This window comes from Mesoplodon densirostris, chromosome 11 (assembly GCF_025265405.1).
Source record: "Mesoplodon densirostris isolate mMesDen1 chromosome 11, mMesDen1 primary haplotype, whole genome shotgun sequence".
NCBI lineage: Eukaryota > Metazoa > Chordata > Mammalia > Artiodactyla > Ziphiidae > Mesoplodon > Mesoplodon densirostris.
In genome coordinates, this window is record NC_082671.1 from 98,025,412 (window position 1) to 98,050,388 (window position 24,977).

Genomic DNA, 24,977 nt, shown 5'->3' on the forward strand with positions numbered 1-24,977 from the left:
CCACAACACTATGAGATTAGAAATCAATTACAGGGAAAAACCGTAAAAAACACAAACAGGTGGAGGCTAAACAATACGTTACTAAATAACCAAGAGATCACTGAAGAAATCAAAGAGGAAATCAAAAAATACCACAGACAAATTACAATGAAAACATGATGATTCAAAACATATGGGATGCAGCAAAAGCAGTTCTAAGAGGGAAGTTTATAGCTATACACGCCTACCTCAAGAAACAAGAAAAATCTCAAATAAACAATCTAATGTTACACCTAAAGGAACTAGAGAAAGAAGAACAGACAAAACCCAAAGTGAGTAGAATGAAAGAAATCATAAAGATCAGAGCAGAAATAAATGAAATAGAAACAAAGAAAACGATAGCAAAGATCAATAAAACTAAAAGCTAGTTCTAGAGAAGATAAACAAAATTGATAAACCATTAGCCAGACTCATCAAGAAAAACAGGGAGAGGACTCAAATCAATAAAATTAGAAATGAAAAAGGAGAAGTTACAACAGACACCGCAGAAATACAAAGCATCCTAAGACACTACTACAAGCAACTCCATGCCAATAAAATGGACAACCTGGAAGAAATGGACAAATTCTTAGAAAGGTATAACCTTCCAAGACTGAACCAGGAAGAAATAGAAACTATGAACAGACCAATCACAAGTAATGAAATTGAAACTGATTAAAAATCTTTCAACAATACAAGGATTCTTCAATATATGCAAATCAATCAATGTGATACACCATATTAACAAATTGAAGGATAAAAACCATATGATCACAAAGCACCGAGCTGATCATATGGTTTTTATCCTTCAATTTGTTAATATGGTGTATCACATTGATTGATTTGCATATATTGAAGAATCCTTGTATCCCTGGGATAAATCCCACTTGATCATGGTGTATGATCCTTTTAATGTGTGACCGCCTGGAGGGGTGGGATGGGGAGGGTGGGAGGGAGGGAGATGCATAAGGGAAGGGATGTGGGAACAGATGTATATGTATGACTGATTCACTTTGTTATAAAGCAGAAACTAATTTTAAAAATAAATAAATAAATAAATAAAATAGGAAAAAAAAACCATATGATCATCTCAATAGATGCAGAAAAACCTTTTGACAAAATTCAACACTGATTTATGATAACAACTCTCCAGAAAGTGGGCATAGAGAGGGAACCTACCTCAACATAATAAAGGCCATATACAACAAACTCACAGCAAACATCATTCTCAATGGTGAAAAACTAAGCATTTCCTCTAAGTTCAGGAGCAACACAAGGATATCCACTCTCACCACTATTATTTAACATAGTTTTGGAAGTCCTAGACATGGCAATCAGAGAAGAAAAAGAAATAAAAGGGATACAAATTGGAAAAGGAGAAATAAAACTGTCCCTGTTTGCAGATGACATAATAGTATACATAGAGAATCCTAAAGATGCCACCAGGAAACTAATAAAGCTAATCAATGAATTCGGTAAAGTTGCAGGATACAAAATTAATGCACAGAAATCTCTTGCATTCCTATACACTAATGATGAAAAATTTGAAAGAGAAATTAAGGAAACACTCCCATTTACCATTGCAAGAACAAGAATAAAATACCTAGGAATAAACCTACCTAGGGAGACAAAAGACCTGTATGCAGAAAACTATAAGACACTGATGAAATAAATTAAAGATGATACCAACAGATGGAGATATATAACATGTTCTTGGATTGGAAGAATCAATATTGTGAAAATGACTATACTACCCAAAGCAATCTACAGATTCAATGCGATCCCTATCAAATTACTAATGGCATTTTTTATGGAACTAGAACAAAAAATCTTAAAATTCGTATGGAGACACAAAAGACCCTGAATAGCCAAAGCAGTCTTGAGGGAAAAAAAATGGAGCTGGAGGAATCACACTCCCTGACTTCAGACTCTACTACAAAGCTACAGTAATCAAGACAATAGGGTACTGGCACAAAAACAGAAATATAGATCAATGGAACAGGATAGAAGGCCCAGAGATAAACTCACACACCTATGGTCAACTAATCTATGAGAAAGGATGCAAGGATATACAATGGAGAAAAGACAGTCTCTTCAATAAGTGGTGCTGGGAAAACTGGACAGGTACATGTAAAAGAATGAAATTAGAACACTCCCTGTCACCATACACATAAATAAACTCAAAATGGATTAGAGACTTAAATCTAAGACCAGAAACTATAAAACTCTTAGAGGAAAATATAGGCAGAACACTCTTTGACATAAATCACAGCAAGATCTTTTTTGATCCACCTCCTAGAGTAATGGAAATAAAAACAAAAGTAAACAAATGGGACCTAATGAAACTTAAAAGGTTTTGCACAGCAATGGAAACCATAAACAAGGCAAAAAGACAACCCTCAGAATGGGAGGAACTGTTTGCAAATGAATCAACAGACAAAGGATTAATCTCCAAAATATATAAACAGCTCATGCAGCTCAATATTAAGGAAACAAACAACCCAATCCAAAAATGGGCAGAAGACCTAAATAGACATTTCTCCAAAGAATACATACAGATGGCCAATAAGCACATGAAAAGCTGCTCAACATCACTAATTATTAGATAAATGCAAATCAAAACTACAATGAGGTATCACCTCTCACCAGCTAGCATGGGCATCATCAGAAAATCTACAAACAACAAATGCTGGAGAGGGTATGGAGTAAAGGGAACCCTCTTGCACTGTTGGTGGGAATGTAAATTGATACAGCCACTGTGGAGAACAGGATGGAGGTTCCTTAAAAAGCTAAAAATACAATTACCATATGACCCAGCAATCCCACTACTGGGTATATACCCAGAGAAAACCATAATTCAAAAAGATACAGGCACCCCCAATGTTCATTGCAGAATTATTTACAATAGCCAGGACATGGAAGCAACCTAAATGCCCATCGACAGACGGATGGATAAAGAAGATGTGGTACATATATACAATGGAATATTACTCAGCCATAAAAAGGAACGAAATTGAGTCATTTGTTGAGACGTGCATGGATCTAGAGACTGTCATACAGAGTGAATTAAGTCAGAAAGAGAAAAACAAATATTGTATGTTAATGCATATATGTGGAACCTAGAAAAATGGTAGAGATGAACCGGTTTGCAGGGCAGAAATAGAGACACAGATGTACAGAACAAACGTATGGACACCAAGGGGGGAATGTGGCTGGCGGGGGCAGGGGGGTTGGTGGTGGGATGATTTGGGAGATTGGGATTAGCATGTATATACTAATATGTATGAAATGGATAACTAATAAGAACCTGCTGTATAAAAAAAAAAAAACAACTGATGAACAGTTAGGTCAAAATGGTATAGTGCAGAAGCACTGGACACACAGTCTGGAGAACTGTGTTCACAGCATAACTCACTCTCTATGGGTTGTGAGCTTCATGAACTTCAACTTATATCTTGGTAATTCAGTTTCCTCAGCCATAAAATGGGAATGAGACTCTCTCACTATTTATTTAGAGAGCAAGATGAAATAATGAATGTGAAGATAGTGCCTGAAATTTGCTAGAAAGTTAATAAATGTAAGACTAATCTTAATACATGGAGTCACTAAATAGTTTGCTCCAAATCAGTGCCATGATAGTGAATTAAAAATGCAAAGTTGGGCTCCCCTGGTAGGGCAGCGGTTGGGAGTCCACCTGCCGGTGCTGGGGACGCGGGTTCGTGCCCTGGACCGGGAGGGTCCCACATGCCGCAAAGCAGCTCGGCCCACGAGCCATGGCCGCTGGGCCTGTGTGTCCGGAGCCTGTGCTCCACAACGGGAGAGGCCACAACAGTGAGAGGCCCACGTACCAAAAGAAAAAAAAAAAAAGCAAAGTCATCTGTCACCAATAACATCTTGACTAATTTCTGTCATTGGTTATGAACACATGATTGTTTCAGTGTATTTACAGATTTATATTTTCTTTTTTCACTAAGCATAAAAGCATTTTTCTCTATTATAGAAAGTTTTGATGACAAATACATAGCAGAAAACTAAAAACAAAATTCACTGATAATTTTACCACCTGGAAATATGTAATGTTAATATTCTGAAATATTTCCTTCTGATCTTTTTTTCTTTCTGTAGATAGCAAGCTAAATCTCTAGAAAGATAAACCAGATACATGTTTTGTTTTAAAATGGTATGATGTTAAATGTACAGATTTGATTAATATTTTGCCTTATAATATTCATGAGTATAGGATTAATTTTAAATATATATGTTAATAATATACAATGCAGAATCTTTGTTACTTTCTTCTTTTCTCCATTAAAACTATGCCATTTATATGAAGAAACTTTTTTTATGGAAGTATTTATTGTTTTCTACTTGTTGCTTATTTCCATTCTCCACTTAAATAATATGCTCAGAGAATATCAACATTTAAGCAGGCACCAGTCTGAGGAGAAAACATTTATCTGTAATGCCAGCCAAATGTAACAATGAACTCTTTCATCTTGATTCTACACTAAGTCTACTCTGAGGTCTTTGAAGTACCCACTTGGTTTGAAGCCACTCAGAGAAACTTAGCACAATAAGTGGTTTGAAGCAAACAAAAATATAAACCCTAAACCTTTCCCAGCTTTGCATAATCATCATATTCATTTACTTTTTGCTAAATTTGCCTTTGTGGAGATTAGGTTAACCAAACCTGTCTCCTCATTTGGTTTTTATTTTTGATCTTCTGATAGTGCTTTCCCAGCCTGGTGCCAAATTTTCCCAAATACTTACATGCATTTGACAAGCATCAATTTTATTACTGAGAATCACTGTAAAGAATTTAATGTTAATATGTGTCTATTACTATTTACTATTTTTCAAAATTATTTAAAAATATTTGTAAGTTAGAGTAATGGAATAGTTGAATTAAGTGTCTTACCCTTGTTTTTAAGCAAACTTTATTGTGTCTAAATGTATAAATTAATAAGAGAATCTTAGATAATGTTATCAAGTCTTAGATACGTTTATTATTTATTATTTTGTAAGATACAAGTGCATTCTCTTTCTTCCTCCTATTAAATAAGTAAACTTCTTAATCTCTAAATAGTATATTTATGAATTTTTTTTTTTATTTTTGGTGGTGGTGGTTGGTTTTTTCTTATGATATAGTATGCTCAGTCTAAACGTTGCTATCTGGAACGAGAGTATGAGATCTTTGGAGTTGTTCACAAAATTAACCAAATTTAAATTATTCTATATTATCAATATGTTATCATACTAATGTTAAATTCAATATGATATATTGATACATTTTGAAATATATTTTATACACTCATCTGAGCAGCGTATTATAATATGTATTTGTTAAGTACCATGTACTAGCATTTTTTTTAAGTTGGAACCAAGTTAATTTAATAACAGCAATGTACATATAAGTAACAGCAATGTATAGTCATCTAGGCCATGTTTTCTATTCTCTACACTCAAAAGTTTATATTTTGATTTTTTTTTTAATCTGGAATATGTCTTCAAAATTTTTTATTCCTCTTTCAGGAATTTGCTGCACTGACAAAAGAATTAAATGCCTGCAGAGAACAACTTCTAGAAAAGGAAGAAGAAATTTCTGAACTTAAAGCTGAAAGAAATAATACAAGAGTAAGTATAAAACTGCCTCTGCTTGGAATTAATTCCATGTATAACTCAGTGCCTTATCTCTAGTATACTCATAGAAATATAAGCCTTTAAAAACTTGAGCAAGACTTTAAGAAGACACCAACTCATGGTCTGTTACTTAAATTAAAAGAGAATATACTGTACTACAAAACTCAAAACAGGAAGACAGGAAACCTAAATTACAGTCTTAGCTACTAAATCATTATGTTGCCTTAAAAAAATGTTAGTGTTTCTTCTGGTCTTTGCTTTATTCGACTTTAAAAAGAAGAGTTGTATTTCAATAGAGTTTCAAACTGTTGCATTGGAATAGGTGGGCAATGATACTTCAGAAGCTGGTGGTGGGTAATGGGGGAGGGCAATGGGTTGGAGAGGGGAGCATGAGTTTTGACTTTGGGGTGCTATGAGGCCATGACCTGACATTCATCCTCACCTCACCCCAGAAAAATAACAATTTTTTAAAAGGTGTTAAAAACAAAACCACTGGAACAGGACTCTCCTAATTAAAAGAGGCATACCTTTTCTATTTTAGAAGATCATTAAGGAGACTTCCACTTCTGATACTGTGATTTTATGAACCTGATGGAATTTACAATATTCTGTTCTTGGAAACCCATGTATTTGTTTAATCTCATAACATGCCATGTAACATTAAAGTTTAAAATTTCATCAAAGATGCTATATTTTCTAGTTCAGAAGAAAAATTCACTAAATTTCATAAAATATATAAATCGCCATATTACCCATAAATAAGAGAATTTTCTCTAGTAAAAGAATGTAGAGAAAAACCACTTTGGTGTGATTATAGTTCAATCTCAATGTGAAGTAGGTAAAAATATTTTAAGTGTTAGAGCTATGGCAGATTCATGCTGAGAAGGTAAGTTACAGTTAACTGTATATTCATTGCATGCTTGGTCTTAGAGAGTAATATAAAAATGACAGCTCCACAGTCAGCTTGTGCCCCTGGAATGAGCTTGTGCCCATGGAATGAGAGTTTCCATTGCATGCATAATAGTTATATGATCAAACTCAGTTTCTTATTTTTCAGGGTCTAACTTTATGGTAAAGAGAATTCATAGGGTATGTACATAAGGAATTGGTTTTCATTGAGACTTTGATGAGCCAGTCACATGGACTGCCTCTTATAGGACATAACAAGAGCAATTTAGATCGTGTTATCAGGTGTCAAGATTAATTTTTTCTGTTTCTTTCTCCCTCTATATATTTTTCCCACCCTTGATTTTTCAATTATACTTTTTCCATACAAATTTAAAATGTATTTCTGCCATGAGATTTATTCTGCCCTATTTCACTATTTTCTATTTTAATGCTTTAGGCAACATTCCCTAGTGTAACTCAGTATAGCCAAATGTAAAAGCAGGAACAGGAAGCTAAAAATGGAGGGAAATGCAAACTTCTCAGTAGACTTCCAACTAATCTTATTTAAAATGCACCAGAGGGCTTCCCTGGTGGTGCAATGGTTGAGAGTCCGCCTGCCGATGTAGGGGATACAGGTTTGTGTCTGGGTCCGGGAAGATCGCACATGCCGCGGAGCGGCTGGGCCCGTGAGCCATGGCCGCTGAGCCTGCTCGTCCGGAGCCTGTGCTCCGCAACAGGAGAGGCCACAACAGTGAGAGGCCCGCGTATCGCAAAAAAGAAAAAAAAAAAAAGCACCAGAAACTCTTTCATTAGCCATGTATGTATTTCTCCTTTATACAACCCTTTAATCCTTTCTACAGCCCTATGAGGGAAATATTATAATTATCCCCTTTTTACAGATGAGGCAACTGAGCTCAGAAAAGGGCAAATCACTTACCAGAAGTCACACAGTTAGTAAATAGCAGGGAAGGGATTTGAAAGCTAAGACAAACTAACTCCAGAGCCTGTGCCCTTAGCCATGGGGCCATCAGCACAATTACTCAAGTTAGATCCATGAAGAAACTCAAAGATTTACTACAGTTTAGGGGAAACATTGCCTAAGAGTAGACACTGTAATATGGAGTGTGTTAATGCCTTCTTTTTTTTTTTTTTTTTTTTTTTTTTTTTGCGGTATGCGGGCCTCTCACTGTTGTGGCCTCCCCCGTTGCGGAGCACAGGCTCCGGACGCGCAGGCTCCGGACGCGCAGGCTCAGCAGCCATGGCTCATGGGCCCAGCCGCTCCGCGGCATATGGGATCCTCCCAGACCGGGGCACGAACCCGTATCCCCTGCATCGGCAGGCGGACTCTCAACCACTTGCGCCACCAGGGAGGCCCAATGCCTTCTTGATTGTGACTAATTCCAGAGACTGGGAGGTTTGGCAACAGCATCCTCACAATTTCCATCACATTACACCCCATGAAGCTTGGAACTACCTGTTGTTATTGCATCTGCAAAGGAATTTGGGGTTACAAAGAAAGCAAGGCAAGCTGTATTTGAAATACCCATTCAGGAATCAAAGTGAGAGAAGTACAAATATTAAGTTCCATTAGTGTAATAGAAAATGAAGCCATTGATTTTTAAACATGAATCATAACTACTTTGAAAACATGAATCAAGCTGGAAAACATTTTTCTACCTTTCCTAAAGCAATGATATGGAGGATTTTTGTTGTTGATTATGTCAAGGAAAATAGATTTATGAAAACTTCCTTGTGCAAAATATTGATTATATAACAACTTCTTAAGTTACATAACCACCTCTCACCCTCCCCCACCACCCCAAAAATACCCAGGACTGAAAATCAGACTACCTTCTTTCTTCCTCCATAATGCCCTATTAAATTGAGAACATCCAAATAAAATCATCCTAATGTTATTCATGATTATACAAAAATAAAAACTTCATAAATTGTAGTGGGTATTTACAGAAACATTCAACCAAGCTTTATTGTTTAATGTTTCCATACTACCAAAAATGTAGAAAAAATGATGAAACAAATTTTATTATTCCTAAAACTTCTCTGACCATACCTAGGCAAGTTATACTTATAGAAAACAGCATTCCTGCCATTATTTCAACATCCTCAAATTGACTACTAAAACTTAAGTTTTGGCAGAATTATCTGAATTAATGAAAAAGTAAAGGAAAACAAGAAATATTAATATAGTTATTATTTCTTAATATCAGAGTAGAAAAGTTTTGTTGTTATTTTGTTGTTTCAACTGTTTTTGTGCCTGAAGATCTCAAAGGATGGTTTATATTATTAACAGTGTTTCAGAATGCAACTATTGTATGACTTTGAAAGAGAAGTTAGGGTTTCAAGAGCTAGTCTTAATGTCAGTTATGAATAATTACACTGTAATTTCATCTCATAGGTTATAAACTAAAAAAAAGACAGTTACCTTTAGTTCAAATTAAAGACTGAATTTGAAACATTCCTTACTATGCCTTTTTGTTTTGAGCCAAAATAATGTTAAATAAATGTTCAAATACAATCAGACACCTGCCATTAATAAAGAAAAGCTTCCCATTCTTGACAAACCTGTTTATACAAGTTAACCAATTCCCTCCAAACTTATTTCCTCGATGAGTAGCACATACAATCCAGTTGAGAAAGGAAGACCCTAGTAGTTGAAAGCAGGTGAAGATATGTGTGTGCATGTATGGATTCATGTATACTTATTTATGAAAGTGCTACAACAAGATATGACTGATACAAGAGTGAATAAGGTAGGACATATACCCTCCCAACAGCTATTTCAATGTGGGACTCAAACACTTACATAAGAAGACACATAGGTTATCTAAACCATACTTGAGAGTAAAGGGTGCTGAGTGGACTGATCATGAAAGCAATCAATTTGAAGGTTTTCATTTTCAGATGTTAGTATTGTGTTATGTGACCATATTACAGAGGCCAAATTAATTTACAGGGCAGAATGCATTTCTACTTGAAAGCCATATGTGATTGAAAATAATTGCACACAAGGTTATGTTGAATTCATATCAAATGGAAAGATTTATAGTTTTAGAAATTTAGCTTAAAAATTCCCAGTGAAGCAGTATGTGTATATGCATATACGATATGATATGTTTGTGTGTATACATATATAGGCTGTGGTCATTTAAAGTGAATTCCAACATAGATGAATGGCCACTCACATGGTCCCTGCAGTCCTTTGAGTGTACCAAAGAGAGTGCCTTCTGAAAGATTTATGAAACATTAGACTAAAGTTTGGCTCCCAGCGAAGGTGTACAAAGTAGTAGACTGTTAGTGGCATCTTAGATAAGTTCCTTTTTATTTTTATTTTCATTTGAAGTTTAAAGGTATAGAAACATGCTAGATGAGAACATTTTTGGCCACGTTCTCCAATGTACATAATGTACATTCATTATTACTTCAATTCAACAGGTACTAAGCATATATTATATAGAATATTTTCCTAGGCATCAAAGAGTATTCAGAATAAATTTTTAAGCCCTTAAGGAGTCTGTTTTATATGAATAAAAACACAATTGGTTTTATTGTTATATGAATGAGAGTTCCTAATTGCACAAAACAACACAGTTTGCTGTTTTAATCAAGAAGGCATTAATTAAAGCATATAAGAAATCTCTGAACTTCCAGGCACAATTTCTAGGACCATGTTTCTTAGCTTTGTAAGTTTATTTTACACCCCAAGTCCCAGAAACATGCAGCGTCTGCTAATACCTGTGCCAGCAAAATGGATGTCCCATGCCCAGAATGTTTCCTCATCTGGATCCCCTCAGAATCTGTCCTTTGCAGGGAGCTCTGGTTGGCCAGCTCTTAAGTCACATGTCTGCCACCTGGTGGTAAACATGCCTGAGAAGTGTTCTTTGAATCATACTGTGGGAAGATGGCATTCAGAATGTGGAGACCTATCAAACATGGAGGGTACATTCAAAAGATTTGGGGCAACCTGAAATGGCAGTCTGCACTACCACCCAGAATTTATCATACTCTTTTTTCATATTAAAATTCTAAATAGCAGCAATACTGATATGTATCTACCCAACAATACAAATAGACTTCTTAAACAAAAATAAAATCACCCTTTATCAAAAAAGAAGGTTCATAACCTCTAGTTAACTGCATCCAGCTTCATCCAGCTTCATGGGGTTCTTCAGTGTGTACAGTGTTGCTCTCATTAAATCACAATCTTATCTTAATATTCTGTAACCTATGGACCACTTTAAATGTTCATCAGAATCAACATAACCAATATAAAATAGAGTAAAAGGTTAAAAATATAACAAGAAAATGGGAAAATAATATATACTATGTGTATGATACAATAAAAATAGAAAGATCCTGTTTTCTCCAACTGGTTACAAAGTCCTCTTGGCAAATATAAATTCCAATTCTAAACCTTGATTCCTGGACCTGGGTCTATACCCATATATATCAGGTCTGAAACTGAGAGAAACTGAACCTTACTTCCATCACTAATTCTGAGTGTATACTAATTCCAGGATGATAGCATCCCAACCTAGCAATGTGTTATCTCTCAATTTAAATTAAAGTAGATTCTTCCTTGGGTCACTTAACCATTCTTTAGGATCATCTGCTTCTGAACGATGTGATAGCATGGTGAAGCCAGGGCTGGGAGCATCAGTCAGTTGCATTTGCCCTTTCACTGTAAGATGAGTTTTTTGGGGCAGAAGTAATATTGTGTATGATAACAGGATTTTAAGCAAAAATCTAATAAGATGCTGTTGCTGGTAGAGGCAGAGCCATTAGAGGAGGCAAATCCATATCCAGAAAAAGTTTTTATTATAGTAGCAAAAAACAGCTGCCTCCCTGATGGAAGGGATTTGATGTAATCTGCTTGATTCAAGGTGAGTAGTTTGTTTCTAGGTATATTGCACCATGTCAGGGCTTCAAGGTTGATGGCTACAGCAAGTAACTTGGCTATTCAGCTGGGGTGGTAACCCTATCAACCTTAATGATGAGAAGCCCATTTTGTCAGGTCAGTGAATAACTTCTATCCCTGAAACCGTGGTCACTATTTTATGCCCATTGAGCAAATGCTGTGGTGGCCAAAGAAATAAGTCAATATCCAGAGGATGAATCATTTTGTCTACCAGATTATTGAACGCGTTTATACCAGTAGGTACCAAAGATATAGTCCTAGCTTACTGCTACTACCCAAAACAGTTTTGTATTCTATTTTCCTTAGCTGTTACCATGCTACATGGTCACAGGTCCCTTTAGGGAAGATTTTCTGATTATCTATTGCTTTATAATAAACTACCCCCAAATTTAATGGCACAAACAATATTTTACTATACACCCAGTTCTATGGGTCAGGGATTCAGAAAGGGCACAGTGGTGACAGCCCTTCTCTGCTCCATAAGGTTTAGGCTCTCAGCTGGGATGACTTGATGGCTAGTGACTGGTAGATGATTTATTTTTACCAGAAAAATCAAAAAGCACTGATATATACTGTTTGTTAATTTCTGTGGTGTAAATACTCCCACGGTGGCTGTTTTCAAACTTCCAACATGTTGTCACTAAATGCAGAGTTGGGAAAAGATGCACAGTAGTGAACCATTATATAGTATTTCTGCTATCAAATACCATTGAAGTAAACAACCCTATGGGCATGAGTAATAGTATAATATAGTAAGATAATTAGGAAGTGATATATTTTGAGCGTTCACTATCTTTTAAAAACATTTTATTAAATCATAAGCTTACATAATTTAAGCTTCAACAATAACTGTGCTTAACTACCAGCTCACAAGATTTCTTTTTTTTTTTTTTTCTTTCTTTTTGCGGTATGCGGGCCTCTCACTGTTGTGGCCTCTCCCGTTGCGGAGCACAGGCTCCGGATGCGCAGGCCCAGCGGCCATGGCTCACGGGCCCAGCCGCTCCGCGGCATATGGGATCCTCCCAGACCGGGGCACGAACCCGTATCCCCTGCATCGGCAGGCGGACTCTCAACCACTGCGCCACCAGGGAGGCCCTCACAAGATTTCTGATTGTAATTCAATGACCTCTCCTAGATCAGGCTCTTTATCTTTTTTCTGTTATGTCTTGGGACCTCAATAAGAGGCTGTTAGGAGCAGCCATAGCAACTATTGAGTTCTCTGAGCCTTGACCTAAAATTTACAACCTTATGCTTGTCATTTTCTTTCTTTAAACTCTTCAATGCAGCTCAAAGCATCCAGCTGACCTCATTGTCCTTACATTCTTCCTGCCGTTCAAAATGGTCTTTTGTACATATGACTCAGTCCATCAAAGCCTTACTGTCAGAGACACCCCATTTCAGGATAACTCAGGTGGTCATTTCAGTAGCTATCCATGAACCATGGGAGACAATGCCCCTTTTTTGACGTTAGTCTAATTATTACTTTGTCAAATCTGTCTGGGTCAGATATCCCATATTCCCATTTGTCTGAAGTGTTCTTACTTATAGCCATAGCTGTTAAAAACTACTGTTTTAATCAGGGTTCATTTATTCATTCAACCAAAAAAATTATGAGCATCTACTATGCCAATCTTCTAGGCACTGAGAGATACAGCAATGGACAAAATAGGAAAAAAGTAAATAAAAACACTTCATTTCCTCATGGGCCTTACATTATTTTTGGGGAGACAGACTTAAACAAGATAAGTGTATAAAGTGAATAGTGAATTAGATATAGACAAATGCCAAGGGGAAAAAACAAACTTGAAAGGAGATATTTCATGCAGAGGGTGACTAGGGAAAGACTTGTTGAAAGGTGAGGTTTGACGAAAACCACGAAAGAGACAGTGGAATGAGATGGTCATGCGTATGTCTGAAAGAGAGTGTTTTAGGCAGAAAAAAACCAGCAAGCACAAAGGCCCTCATGTAATAGCGTGGATGTCTGATAATGTTAAAAAAACAAAACAAAACAAAGCTACAAGGAAACCAAATCAGCTGGACTGGAGTGAGCAAGAAGAATAGGAGATGAGTTCAGAGAATTGAGATCCCTTTGGTACTTTTAAGGACTTTGGCTTTTACTTGAGCCAGATAAGAAGACCGTGAGGATTTGAGCAGAGGTATGAATGACCTGGCTTCCATTTTAACTTAAATAGTGTTTTGAGAATAACCTGATGGAAGGATGAAAGCAGGAGGATCAGTTAAGAAGCTACTATAATAATTTGTGGGAGATAATGGGTATTGGGCCCAGGTGGCAAGTGGATGTAGTGACAAGTGGTTAGATTCTGGAAGTTGTAGGAACGTGGAAAAGATTGATTTTAAAGAATGAACTATAAATTTTAAGATGGGTAAGAAGAAAGTGAAGGCAAGAGTATGGTGAGAAGTAGTAATAGATTTCTACGATAAAGGGATTGAAGGTGCAAGTATTTTTAGAGTTTGAGCATTTAAATAACTGAACTAAACTAATGATTTGTGAGTTGTATAATAAAAACTGAAATTAGTCGCATTTATTGATAACAGTAGAGTCTATCATGAAACCATAATTGTGAGTTACTGAAATAGGGGGGAAATTGAGACCATCGGAGTACACAAAGTCTAGAAATTTAGATGCCAATATGCTGGAGAAATCGTTTAAATGAGTTATAAAAATCACCAAGAATTACAACTGGGGTAACACTGGAAAAATGACAATAATCTAGTTGCTAAGACATTCATGGAACAATGACTCGGGTATGGCAGATGACTATTACGATGAAAGGTAGCAGTCAGTATGACCTGATGTACTGTCATAGCATTCTTACTTACATATAACAGAATTCACTCTCTAGCTAGTTTAAGTAGACAGTGATTTTTAACAGTAATTAAGAAATTCTTACCCAAAACAGTCTGTAGCCTAACCTTCCAGGAAAAAATTTTAGAACTTCACTGCAAAGCTGGTAAACAGATTTTTTCTCCTTTTCTGTGCAAAATCATGATTCCACCTCCCATTGAGCAAACTAGATACCTTCACCAACTTATTTATATGGCTTCTAACTTATTTATACCACTCATTTCTTGCATGTGTGTAATTAATAGAACCTCTGTGGCACCAAACACTGAGAATTGTAGTTTTTTGCACTCTATGTTGAGAAGGTGGGATTAACATTGTGAGAAATTTGCCAAATGTTAAGAGTGTGATTGAAAGATTTAGATAATCTGCAATAACAGATGTCCTTTAGAGCTTCAATATAAGACTCATATTGTGTTTCTTGCCTAGAGGGTACAGATTATATCTTATACAATTTTGTATCCTACCTACTCCCATGCAATATTAGAAGCTCAAATAGTTATTAAATTACTGTATAGATGAAGACATCTCTAATTTACAGTTAGAGAAACCAGTTTTCTTGTATTATGTCTTGTTTCTTTGTAAGTACATCACCTACCTAAAACATACATATATATATGTATATATACATATATACATATATATATATATATACACATATATATATATATATATATATACCATGTTAATTAGCTTAAGCTTTTAGGAAATAATGCCAATTAACCATGGCTGCAGATTTAGCTTTGATATAGGCCAGAATGTACACTGGGAAATTTACCTAATTTATCATTTTTTTCTATTCATTCAATAAATATTTTTACATATGCATAGACGCCAGGAACTGAGCCAATACTCAAATACAGAAAAGATCAAATCAGACATGGTGCCTATCCTCATGGAACTTATATTTCAGTGAGGAAATAGAATGAAATTTAGTAAAACTATTTTTAAGAAATTACACACATTATATGAAGAAATGAAGCAAGAGAATGAAATAGAGAGTTATGAAGACTTGGAAGAGAGAGAGACCTACAAATGCTTTGCCTAGAGTAGTGGGCAAATGCTTTATTGAGAGGGTGATATTTAAACTGAGACTTAAAGGTGAGAAAGAGCTGACCAACTAAGGAGCCAAAGGACAGTATTTCAGGCAGAGGGTACAGCACGTGCAAAGGCTTGGAAGACTGAGGAACTGAAAGTAGGCTGGCATGGTTAGAGCAGAGTTTGCCAGAGAAAGACTAACAGCAGATAAAGTTGGAGAAATAGGCAAATCTCTATAACCTATGTGAAACAGCTTGGATTTAACCAATGCACACATGTATCTATAGAATTCAAGAGAGTAGAATACCATGAATATAATCAGAGATTGGTAAATAAAAGAAAAGCTCTTTGAAAATATTAATTGATCATCTTCATATTGAAGAACTTTTAATATTTTGATGCTTACATATGACTCCGGCTGACTGATCTGTATACCTTTAGGATCTCAGATATGTGTGAGGTTTTTTGTGTTAACAACAGGCAAAATTTTCTGACACATTGAACCATAATTAGTGACAGTGAATATAGCAAAATTAACTTATTAAGAACTAAGAAATGTGATATTAATATGTGACACTAAATTAACAGTAGCATTGTTAAAAACAAAAATTTTCATTACAGTATAAGCTTTAGGAAAAATCTTGAATGAAAATAGTTTTTCTTTACTTCTTTCCACCTCAGTATCTTATATCTTATTTTCCTTTATTGTTTCAGTAACTCCTGCTTATTTTGCCTAGACATCATTTGTTAGCCTATGCTTTTCACTAGCCTTCTGAAAATCTCTCCTCCTTACTAGTCATATATTATTCTTCACTAGCAAAATTTTAATAACTGATAACAGTTTTTTTATTTTCTTTTCATATATCTTTGCTTTTAGTTGCAGAACTGACTTATAAAATAAAATGAAGGTGAAACTCCAATTCACAGAACATTTAAAAGCAAAATTTATCTGGGAAAAGTTAGAGCATAGAGTCTGGAACCAGAATGAAAGATTGTTCACTGGACTTACCCCTGGTCTCTATCATGGCACCAGACACTCACTGGTGAATGTAGGTTCCAGAGTAGACAGTTTAAAAATTATGTCCTTTAACCTCTTTTCTCAAAATGACTATTGCTGGTCTCAGTTACTATATTCCAGTTGGCTGCATATATTTTTCTATTATGTAATCTAAGAATTTAATTGTGAATAAAATCATTAGTGTTACCACTATAATTACTATAACAACATATGATTATAACTATAATCACATTTAAAGCAACATGATGATTATACTCATTTCCTTCAATTTAAAAAATTTAAATGATCAGATATAAATGAAATTAATTTTGACTTTCAATTCTATTCTCTAACAAAATCATCATGCTTTGTTCAATGTTCTTCAGCCATTATCCTATTGGATCATATTATGGTGTGTTCTAGTTCTCCTCAATTTAAACAGAAATTATTAAATCTTCTAAAAGAATGCATATAATTCACATTATATTTTAAATTCAGTAAATTGTTACGTGATAGAAATGCAATTTACTTTTAATATATTTTATGAACCCTGGTTTATGAACTCAGGTTTGTGCTTCATTGATGCTATCTGTAGTATAATCTGAGGTTATCATTAGATACTATATAAATCTGAAATCTACTAAAATGGAAATTATCTGTATGTATTAGTGACTTGTATCCATAAGATAATTACATTTTCCGTTAAACCCAATAGCTGTTACTGGAGCATTTGGAGTGCCTTGTATCACGACATGAGAGGTCACTAAGAATGACGGTGGTGAAGCGACAAGCCCAGTCCCCCTCAGGAGTGTCCAGCGAGGTTGAGGTTCTCAAGGCGCTGAAATCTTTATTTGAGCACCACAAGGCCTTGGATGAAAAGGTATAGTATTGTGAAAGGATTGTTACAATTTTATGTCAATTATACTTCAATAAAGCTGAAATTTAAAAAAAACTACTGGAAAAAAAGGTATAGTATTGATGAAAGATTTCAGGCTTAACTGTGCTTTTGTCATCAGCATCAAGCTCCTTGTCTTCATCCATGACTCTTACTGACTGCTGAAGTCAGTCAGTTCAGAGGAACACGTTTGAACTACAGGAAAAATCACTAAAAAACAAAAAAAACGCACCCTGACTATTGCATGTATATTGGTAATATTCATAACCATTTTCTTTTTTTAATACGTCTGAATCTGTGGTTTATCAAGACTTCTATTATGGCACATTAGAGTCCTAGTCCAGATGGCCATTTCAAATTTAATATTGTCATTTAACCTTTCTGTTTCTCCCTCTCTCTCTCTCATTCTCTCCCCACCCCTCAGTCTCTATCCTCCCTACCCCCCTCTGAAGTGCGTGGCTATAGATGCCAACATAGGAGACTGTTAACTGACAATAAAACATATCTTGAAGTGTAAACTGGAAATACTTTAACCTTTAGAGATTCATATTAGAAGCATACAATTTTATTTTGGGGGTTTCTAATATCTTAGTTCTGAACACACATTTTTAAGAGTTTCTGCGGGTAACAGCATAAGGTATTAGTAGAAAAATCTGCTTTAGGTCTTTTTTAAAGTAACTGTAAGTTTCTCTTAGCTGTTACTCAAATAAGCTCCATGGACATTAATAAGCCAATATGATGATAATATTCTTTGGATATTCATAAGGCTTATGAAATCATTTCAATTCTGTAAAATTTCAAAGAATGAATTTTTTTTTTGAAATTAATTAGGCTTTAGGATTTTGTACAGTGGGAATTGGGGCACCTCATTGTAAAGTATCTGACAAGTTCTGAGCATTAAAATCCAAACTAGGGATTATTACTCAGTTATATATAGGTTTTGAGCATAGAGACACTTTTGCTCTATTTAATATTTATATACATATATATTTTTATCATCAGTCTTTCAGATGTTCTTAGAGCAGGGGATTTATGTGGAGTGTGTGCATAGCATATCTATAATTCTGTCTTCTAGATTATTAAGAAGAAATTGTATCTTATTTTTAGTTTTAGTATGAGAGGCAACTAGTTTATGAATAATTTTGAGTAAAACAGAAATGGATATTATATAAAAATCCCTGATGAATATAATATCAACTAATATCAAATAATAATTTAATATATTTAATGTTTACTTTCATACTATATTTCATTTCTTATTACAAAACTGCATTATTAAGAATTTGCAAGACTTTATATTTATAGAATATCTATTATGTGTCAGACTGCTTGGCATATATTTAGCACACAAAGATAAATAAGACATTTTCTTTACAAATGAGGAGTTCTGGAGTTCACATGTCAATAAGAGGGAGTGGTAAGAAGAGATATATACGATGTGATATGGAGTCACAGGAAAAGTTGTGACTAATTTTTCCTGAAGAAGTGATAAGAAAGTCAAGAATGTCTTCACAGAGGGGGTGACATTTGGTCTGGGTATTAGAATGTGTAAGGATTTTTTAAGCAGAGAAGTAAACATACTCTAAGCAATATGATCAATATGTGAACTAACCCAGAGCTTTGAAAAGAACATGGCCTGTTCAGAGAAAATTTAACAGTTTTGAATGACTTGAATGAGGGACTTGAGAATGAGTGATTTGAGATGTTCCCTAGATGTGCTCCCACATCACTTAGGTGAGGGATGCTTTTATGAAAAAATGAATAGAAGGCAATAAACAGCATTTAGGACAAATAACCTAATGGGTGTGAGTACATTTAAGAAGAAAATGGTTGTAGTAAAATTTAGGATCTAAAAGTAATTTAGTATATAGATAGATGTTCAGTGAACGTAGCATAACTAAATGAAGTATTTAATACTGTGACCCTCGGAATTGTTATAGGGTTTAGTAACTCATCAAATGTGCCCTGGACATTGGTGAGTTCAGGACAACAGAACTGATTATCAACTAAGTAATACCTAACAGCCTGAAGGAAAAATATTATGAGCTTGGGCTTTGGAGTTAAGACAGACCTGGACAAGTACCTTAATTTCTCTTAGTCTGTTTTCTCTTCTTTTGAATGAAGAGAATAATAATACCTACCTAATAGCATTGTCTGACATGCAAAGCTCCTAGCCAGTACTTAGCATATGGCAAATGCTCAGTAAATGTTAATGAATGTTATTGTTAATGATAAATTTCAGCATTTGACAAAAATATCAAACTAAGTGAAGATATTGGTATCACTGTTGATTCACATGCTTATTTAAATTAACATTTCATTTAGTTATTAAGGGGTTAATATGTGCCTAAGCATCTTCATAAACAATTCCCCTAAGAATAGCTCACAGCTTCTTGTGTAGATCAGGAGAGGTAAGGAGACAGACATATGAACAAGTAATTACAATATTATATTTTAAGTGCTATGGATATTATGTTAAAACATATATGGAATATCAGAAGAAGATGCAATTAATCAAATCGAGGACAAGAAACTACCAACTTTACCACAGAAGGTTTAGAACACAGGAAGAGATAAATAAAATACAAAAGATTGAGCATAGCTGTGGACAGTTACAATGACTGGCAGTCTTCATTATTGATGTCCTTATTTACATATCCACTGAGTTGTAGGGTAGAATTTACCCAATTATCTAAGACCAGCAGTGATTTTGACATAAGTCTCCAACATGTTTACCAATTCTGTGGGCTGGAGGAAATGAGAAGTATACATGTGTTTTTCAATCACTCAGATATCACTGAGTATTTTTTAAAAAGATATACTGGGTTTGCATGGGAAATGTAACCAAAACGCATGTTACATACACTCCACATATATTCCTGTGATCTAATATCACAGTGCCAAAACTGGATTTGAATGTCTGGTCTAAGATTCCCTCACGATGCTTTCTGTTGCAGGATTGATAATTCCAAAATAAACCCCTGCCACACCTTAATTTAAATTTGAAATGTATGCTCTTCCACCCAAGTCCTTCTTTATCCTGCAACATACTCGTCATTCTTAGGGACTTATTTTAATTCTCAGGGATAACATTTCTCTTGAAACATCTTTTTTTGGGGAAAATTTTTTTCTCTTTAATTATTTTTTCATACCACTATGAAGAAAATAAATGTAACAGATGAAATTAGAAATCAAAAATTCCAGATGAGGGGCTTCCCTGGTGGCACAGTGGTTGAGAGTCCGCGTGCCAATGCAGGGGACACGGGTTTGTGCCCCGGTCCGGGAAGATCCCACATGCCGCGGAGCGGCTAGACCCATGAGCCATGGCCGCTGAGCCTGCGCGTCTGGAGCCTGTGCTCCACAACGGGAGAGGCCACAACAGTGAGAGGCCCACGTACCGCAAAAAAAAAAAAAAAAAAAAATCTAGATGTACATAAATATATTTGGGACGTTATACCATAGCTCTATAAATAAGCAATCACTATATCTTAAAGACTATGTGGACAATAGATTAATTGAATGTAATTAAATAGCAAAAAACTAGAAAAAGTAAAGTATATAGCCAAGACCATCAACTGTGTACTTATATTTAGGAAAAAATTAAAACTATAGTTTTTTCATGTCTAGATAACTTCAAAAGAACACCAAATTCAACAAGAAAAATAAGGATATTATGGCATCCTGCTGGTGCTGTGCTCAGAGCAGTGCAAAAAGCTACAAGCCTTGTCAGAAATACTATTTTTTCTTACCAGTGGAGTTCCAGTTATGTAGACAAGATAAAATGTTAGATTTCTTTATACTCTAGAAAGGTTACTCCTTTGGATCCTCCCTTTGTTTTTCCTTTACCAAGTTTAGCAGAGATTAGTGCAAGAGGAAGCAAATATGTTTCATTCATTTGAGTCTTACCCAAGAAATAAATACAAAGAGAATACTTCATTCTCATATAAATGTGAATAAAGCATTCATATCATAAATGTATTAATATTTGTAACATCAATTTTTACATTTATAACATGAATTCAAAATATATTCAGCAATTATTTTTATTTTCTTGTGAAGAGAGTTTTAGGTTCATTACTTTGTGTATAATATAATTTCAAGTTGCAAATGCTGTTATAAATTTATTGAGGGGTGATTTTTCATATTGTTTGAAAAGCTTGATAATTTTTACTACTTGAAGGCTCAATATAATAAGAATATACATGCTTAACTTGTGGTAAATTTGAAACAGTTCGGAACAGTTTCTGTGATTTTCAGTTTAACAAAGAAAGGAAGACATTTAACCCGCAGTATAAGCTGGTTTCAACTGCTCCTTATGTGGCTTGCATGACTCTGTTAGGAACATCCCAATCATCAGTATGTCTTTAAATATAGTGCCTTAACCTCTTTACTGCAGTCTAAATGTGATCTGATTTTGTTGCTTATGTTGAGATTAATTTATATTTAGACTGTTTCATATTGCTGTTCTCATCAACTAGGATTCTTAGATTTTTATCAGAATACCCATATTTTATAGCTGCTATTTTAAGAAGTGGACATAAAACTTTACAATCATCCCTATTAAATAACAAGGACATCTACTAAGATATTTGTTGATATCTGCATTCCACATATCAGCAATCCTCCTCATTTTCATGCCTTTGGGATGTTTGCTTTGTTTGCATCTATCCAAGCACTCATGAAAAAAGTATTCCCCAAGTCAAATCATTAAAGATTTCCTTCTAAGAAGCTCTTGTTCAGTTATGAATCGGCATTAGTTTTATACATTTTTATGAACAATTGGATATTTGTCTGACAGCACTGGTACCTGGCAGCCCATCTCGTGTACTTAAATATCATGAAGGATCTTCTGTGATTATCTTTGATATGAAATGTCCATTTATATATGTATTACTAATTTTTAGAGAATTTGAACATAACTAAGTATAATTAATATTAAAATTCCAGTCAGGCATTAATTCTTTCTTATTCAAGATGTATTTCAGGAGTTAAGTGAACCCAGTCACCTGAATATATTTCAGTTATCATTATACATTACTAAAATAATTGAGATTTTTAAAAATTTCTAATTAGATTCTAGATTCATTGGATATCACTTGTTTTTTGTTTGTTTGCTAACTAGAAAATAATTTTGTAACTTCAACTTTAAAATACTGTGTATCTAGGTTTTTAGATATTTTGTGTATTTAATTTATATTCCCAGTTAAATCTTACTAAAAAAAGAAAAAGACCATTAATTAAAATATACCATTAATAAATTACTAAAATGAATGTTCATTTAAATAATTTATTTCTATAATTAAAATGCACACTGTTATATTCCCATGGAAAATCAATGTTAATTCATAAATAATCTAAAACTCACCATGAATTCCATATTGAATTGAAGCTATAAACTTTGTTGATTTTTTTTAAGGAAAATTAAACTGCTGTAGTCATTTATTTTAGTTTAGCCAAATTTCTTTCTGTGAACTTTTCTACTTTTGACAAATTTAATATGGAGCATATCTATAGATCTGAACATATAATAACTAAAACAATTTTAGAAGTTCTGAGAAAGCAAGGATCAAAGAAACACTTCTCTGAGTTTCATTTGTGTATGAAACATTTGGAAATCATTACTTTCAAACTAAATGTGCAGTCTTTGGTTCTATAAAATATAATGGTTTAACCTTTGGTATCTGAAAAGTATTTAGGAATTCCGGAGTAGATATACACTTTCCAATCCCTCAATAACAGTGTAGACCTCTAACTAATACAAAATTAATTTCATGAGCAATGGACAACATTTTTCAGCTTCTAAGAATCCTTTGCTTTTAGACAAATTATTTTGTACTAAATGTCAAAGGAAAACATAGTTATTATTTTAAAGAAGTAGAAAGTCTTTTGCCTATATCTTATGCTTAATCATTGACTGTTTTTCAGATGAATTCATAATAAACTTTTGAACTTTGCCTCCACTTACTATGAATCAGAATTCAGAACAAGAGGGGTTGATCTTCAACCCCATTGTAAACTCTGTCACGAAACACTAGAAGGGCTTGCTTACAAGAAAATCCCTTAATACAGTCATACTATGAGGTGACAATGTAGTCATAGTATTCCTGAGCACTTCAGGCTATATATACTTTAATACTTTTTCAAATGTGACTGTCTCTGATAATGTTAATGGATTCAGCACAGTTTAATATGTATGGGATGTACATTACTGCACATATTTTGGTTTTTCTTCTAGGTAAGGGAGCGACTGAGGGTTTCTTTAGAAAGAGTCTCTGCACTGGAAGAAGAACTAGCTGCTGCTAATCAGGAGGTAACATACCAAACTTTCTCCTCTTTTGAGGTGCAATATCGCTAACCTTATATCCCTTGTGTTTCACGTCACTTTTATTAAAACCGTCACAAAAAATAAACTACATTTGGTATATGCCACTGAACAAGACCTGTTAAAACTAGTTGCCAGAGTCATGCTTTCTGATTTCTGGTGTTTCAGATCTGTCACTAAGAGATGAAAGGAGAATTATCATAAGCTAGTGATATGAGAGCTAGTGAGGTGGGGATTTAGAAAGACTGCAGGCAGGATGCCAGGCCTTCTGAGAAGTAAAACACAGCTCCAAAACTGGAAAACATATCAAATATCTGTTAAATTTAGAGAATGTTACAAATGAAACATTGTGCCCGTGTTTAGTGGCATCATTGAATCCACTCTTTTGCTCTCATTCATGACTCTAAGAAAGTATTTTATAATCATCCATGGGATTTAAAGAGTTGTTTTTTCCTTAGAAGATTTTACTTCTTTGGTTATTTGTCTACAAATGAACTTGGGTCATTAGATAAGATATAGATAGGTCAATAGGTGATAGATAAATAGATCTCAAATTAAATGTATATAGGGCACTAAAATAGCCCCATCTCTCTCTCTCCCTCTCTCAGATAATTTACAAGGCTACCTTTTTCAGAAGTTTATTCCAGGAATGCAAATGGGGGTATTTTTTTTTTTAATTTATTTATTTATTTATTTATTTTTAGCTGTGTTGGGTCTTCATTTCTGTGCGAGGGCTTTCTCTAGTTGTGGCAAGTGGGGGCCACTCTTCATCGCAGTGCGCGGACCCCTCACTGTTGCGGCCTCTCTTGTTGTGGAGCACAGGCTCTGGACGCACAGGCTCAGCGGCCATGGCTTACAGGCCCAGCCACTCCGTGGCATGTGAGATCCTCCCAGACCAGGGCTCGAACCCGTGTCCCCTGCATTAGCAGGCAGATTCTCAACCACTGCGCCACCAGGGAAGCCCGGGGGTATTATTATTAGTAAAACTATTTAGTAATAACTTCCTACTTTTAAATAATTAAGGAAATGGGAGGCCAGTGTCATTAATTATAAGTCTTACCAAGAGATTCTTAACAAAGTAATATTTACATTTACATTTTACACATGAACAAATACACATTTTCAACCATGCTAAAAATCTTGTCTGGTACAAACTCCCTAGTTTTTTAAAATAAGCTAGGCCAATTAAATGAGCTTCTATAGGCTTTTGTTTGTCCTAGGTTCAACAATTTAAACTTCAGAAATGAATTTCCCATTCTCACAGATGGTTTTGGAGTTATCACCCTTTAACACTTTTCTTTATATAATCTCTCCCATGGAGACTTCATCCATTTCTCATCCATCCAAGGCTTCAATGATGACTCTGGTGAAAAATAAACC

The 24,977-nt window shown here is 34.7% G+C and overlaps 1 protein-coding gene across 11 annotated transcripts in view; it reads left to right on the forward strand.

Moving 5' to 3' along the window:
- The window catches only part of PPFIA2 (PTPRF interacting protein alpha 2), a 407,328-nt gene that overhangs the window by 211,453 nt on the left and 170,898 nt on the right, over window positions 1-24,977 (forward strand). For 9 of the 11 annotated variants that reach the window (XM_060111668.1, XM_060111670.1, XM_060111669.1 and 6 more), the window contains 3 exons: window positions 5,551-5,652; window positions 17,096-17,260; window positions 23,511-23,585. In XM_060111668.1, the coding sequence (XP_059967651.1) occupies window positions 17,150-17,260; window positions 23,511-23,585 (186 nt within the window). In that variant the 5' untranslated portion in view covers window positions 5,551-5,652; window positions 17,096-17,149. The remainder of the gene's footprint in view (window positions 1-5,550; window positions 5,653-17,095; window positions 17,261-23,510; window positions 23,586-24,977) is intronic. The other 2 variants (XM_060111671.1, XM_060111679.1) reach the window with 1 other exon arrangement.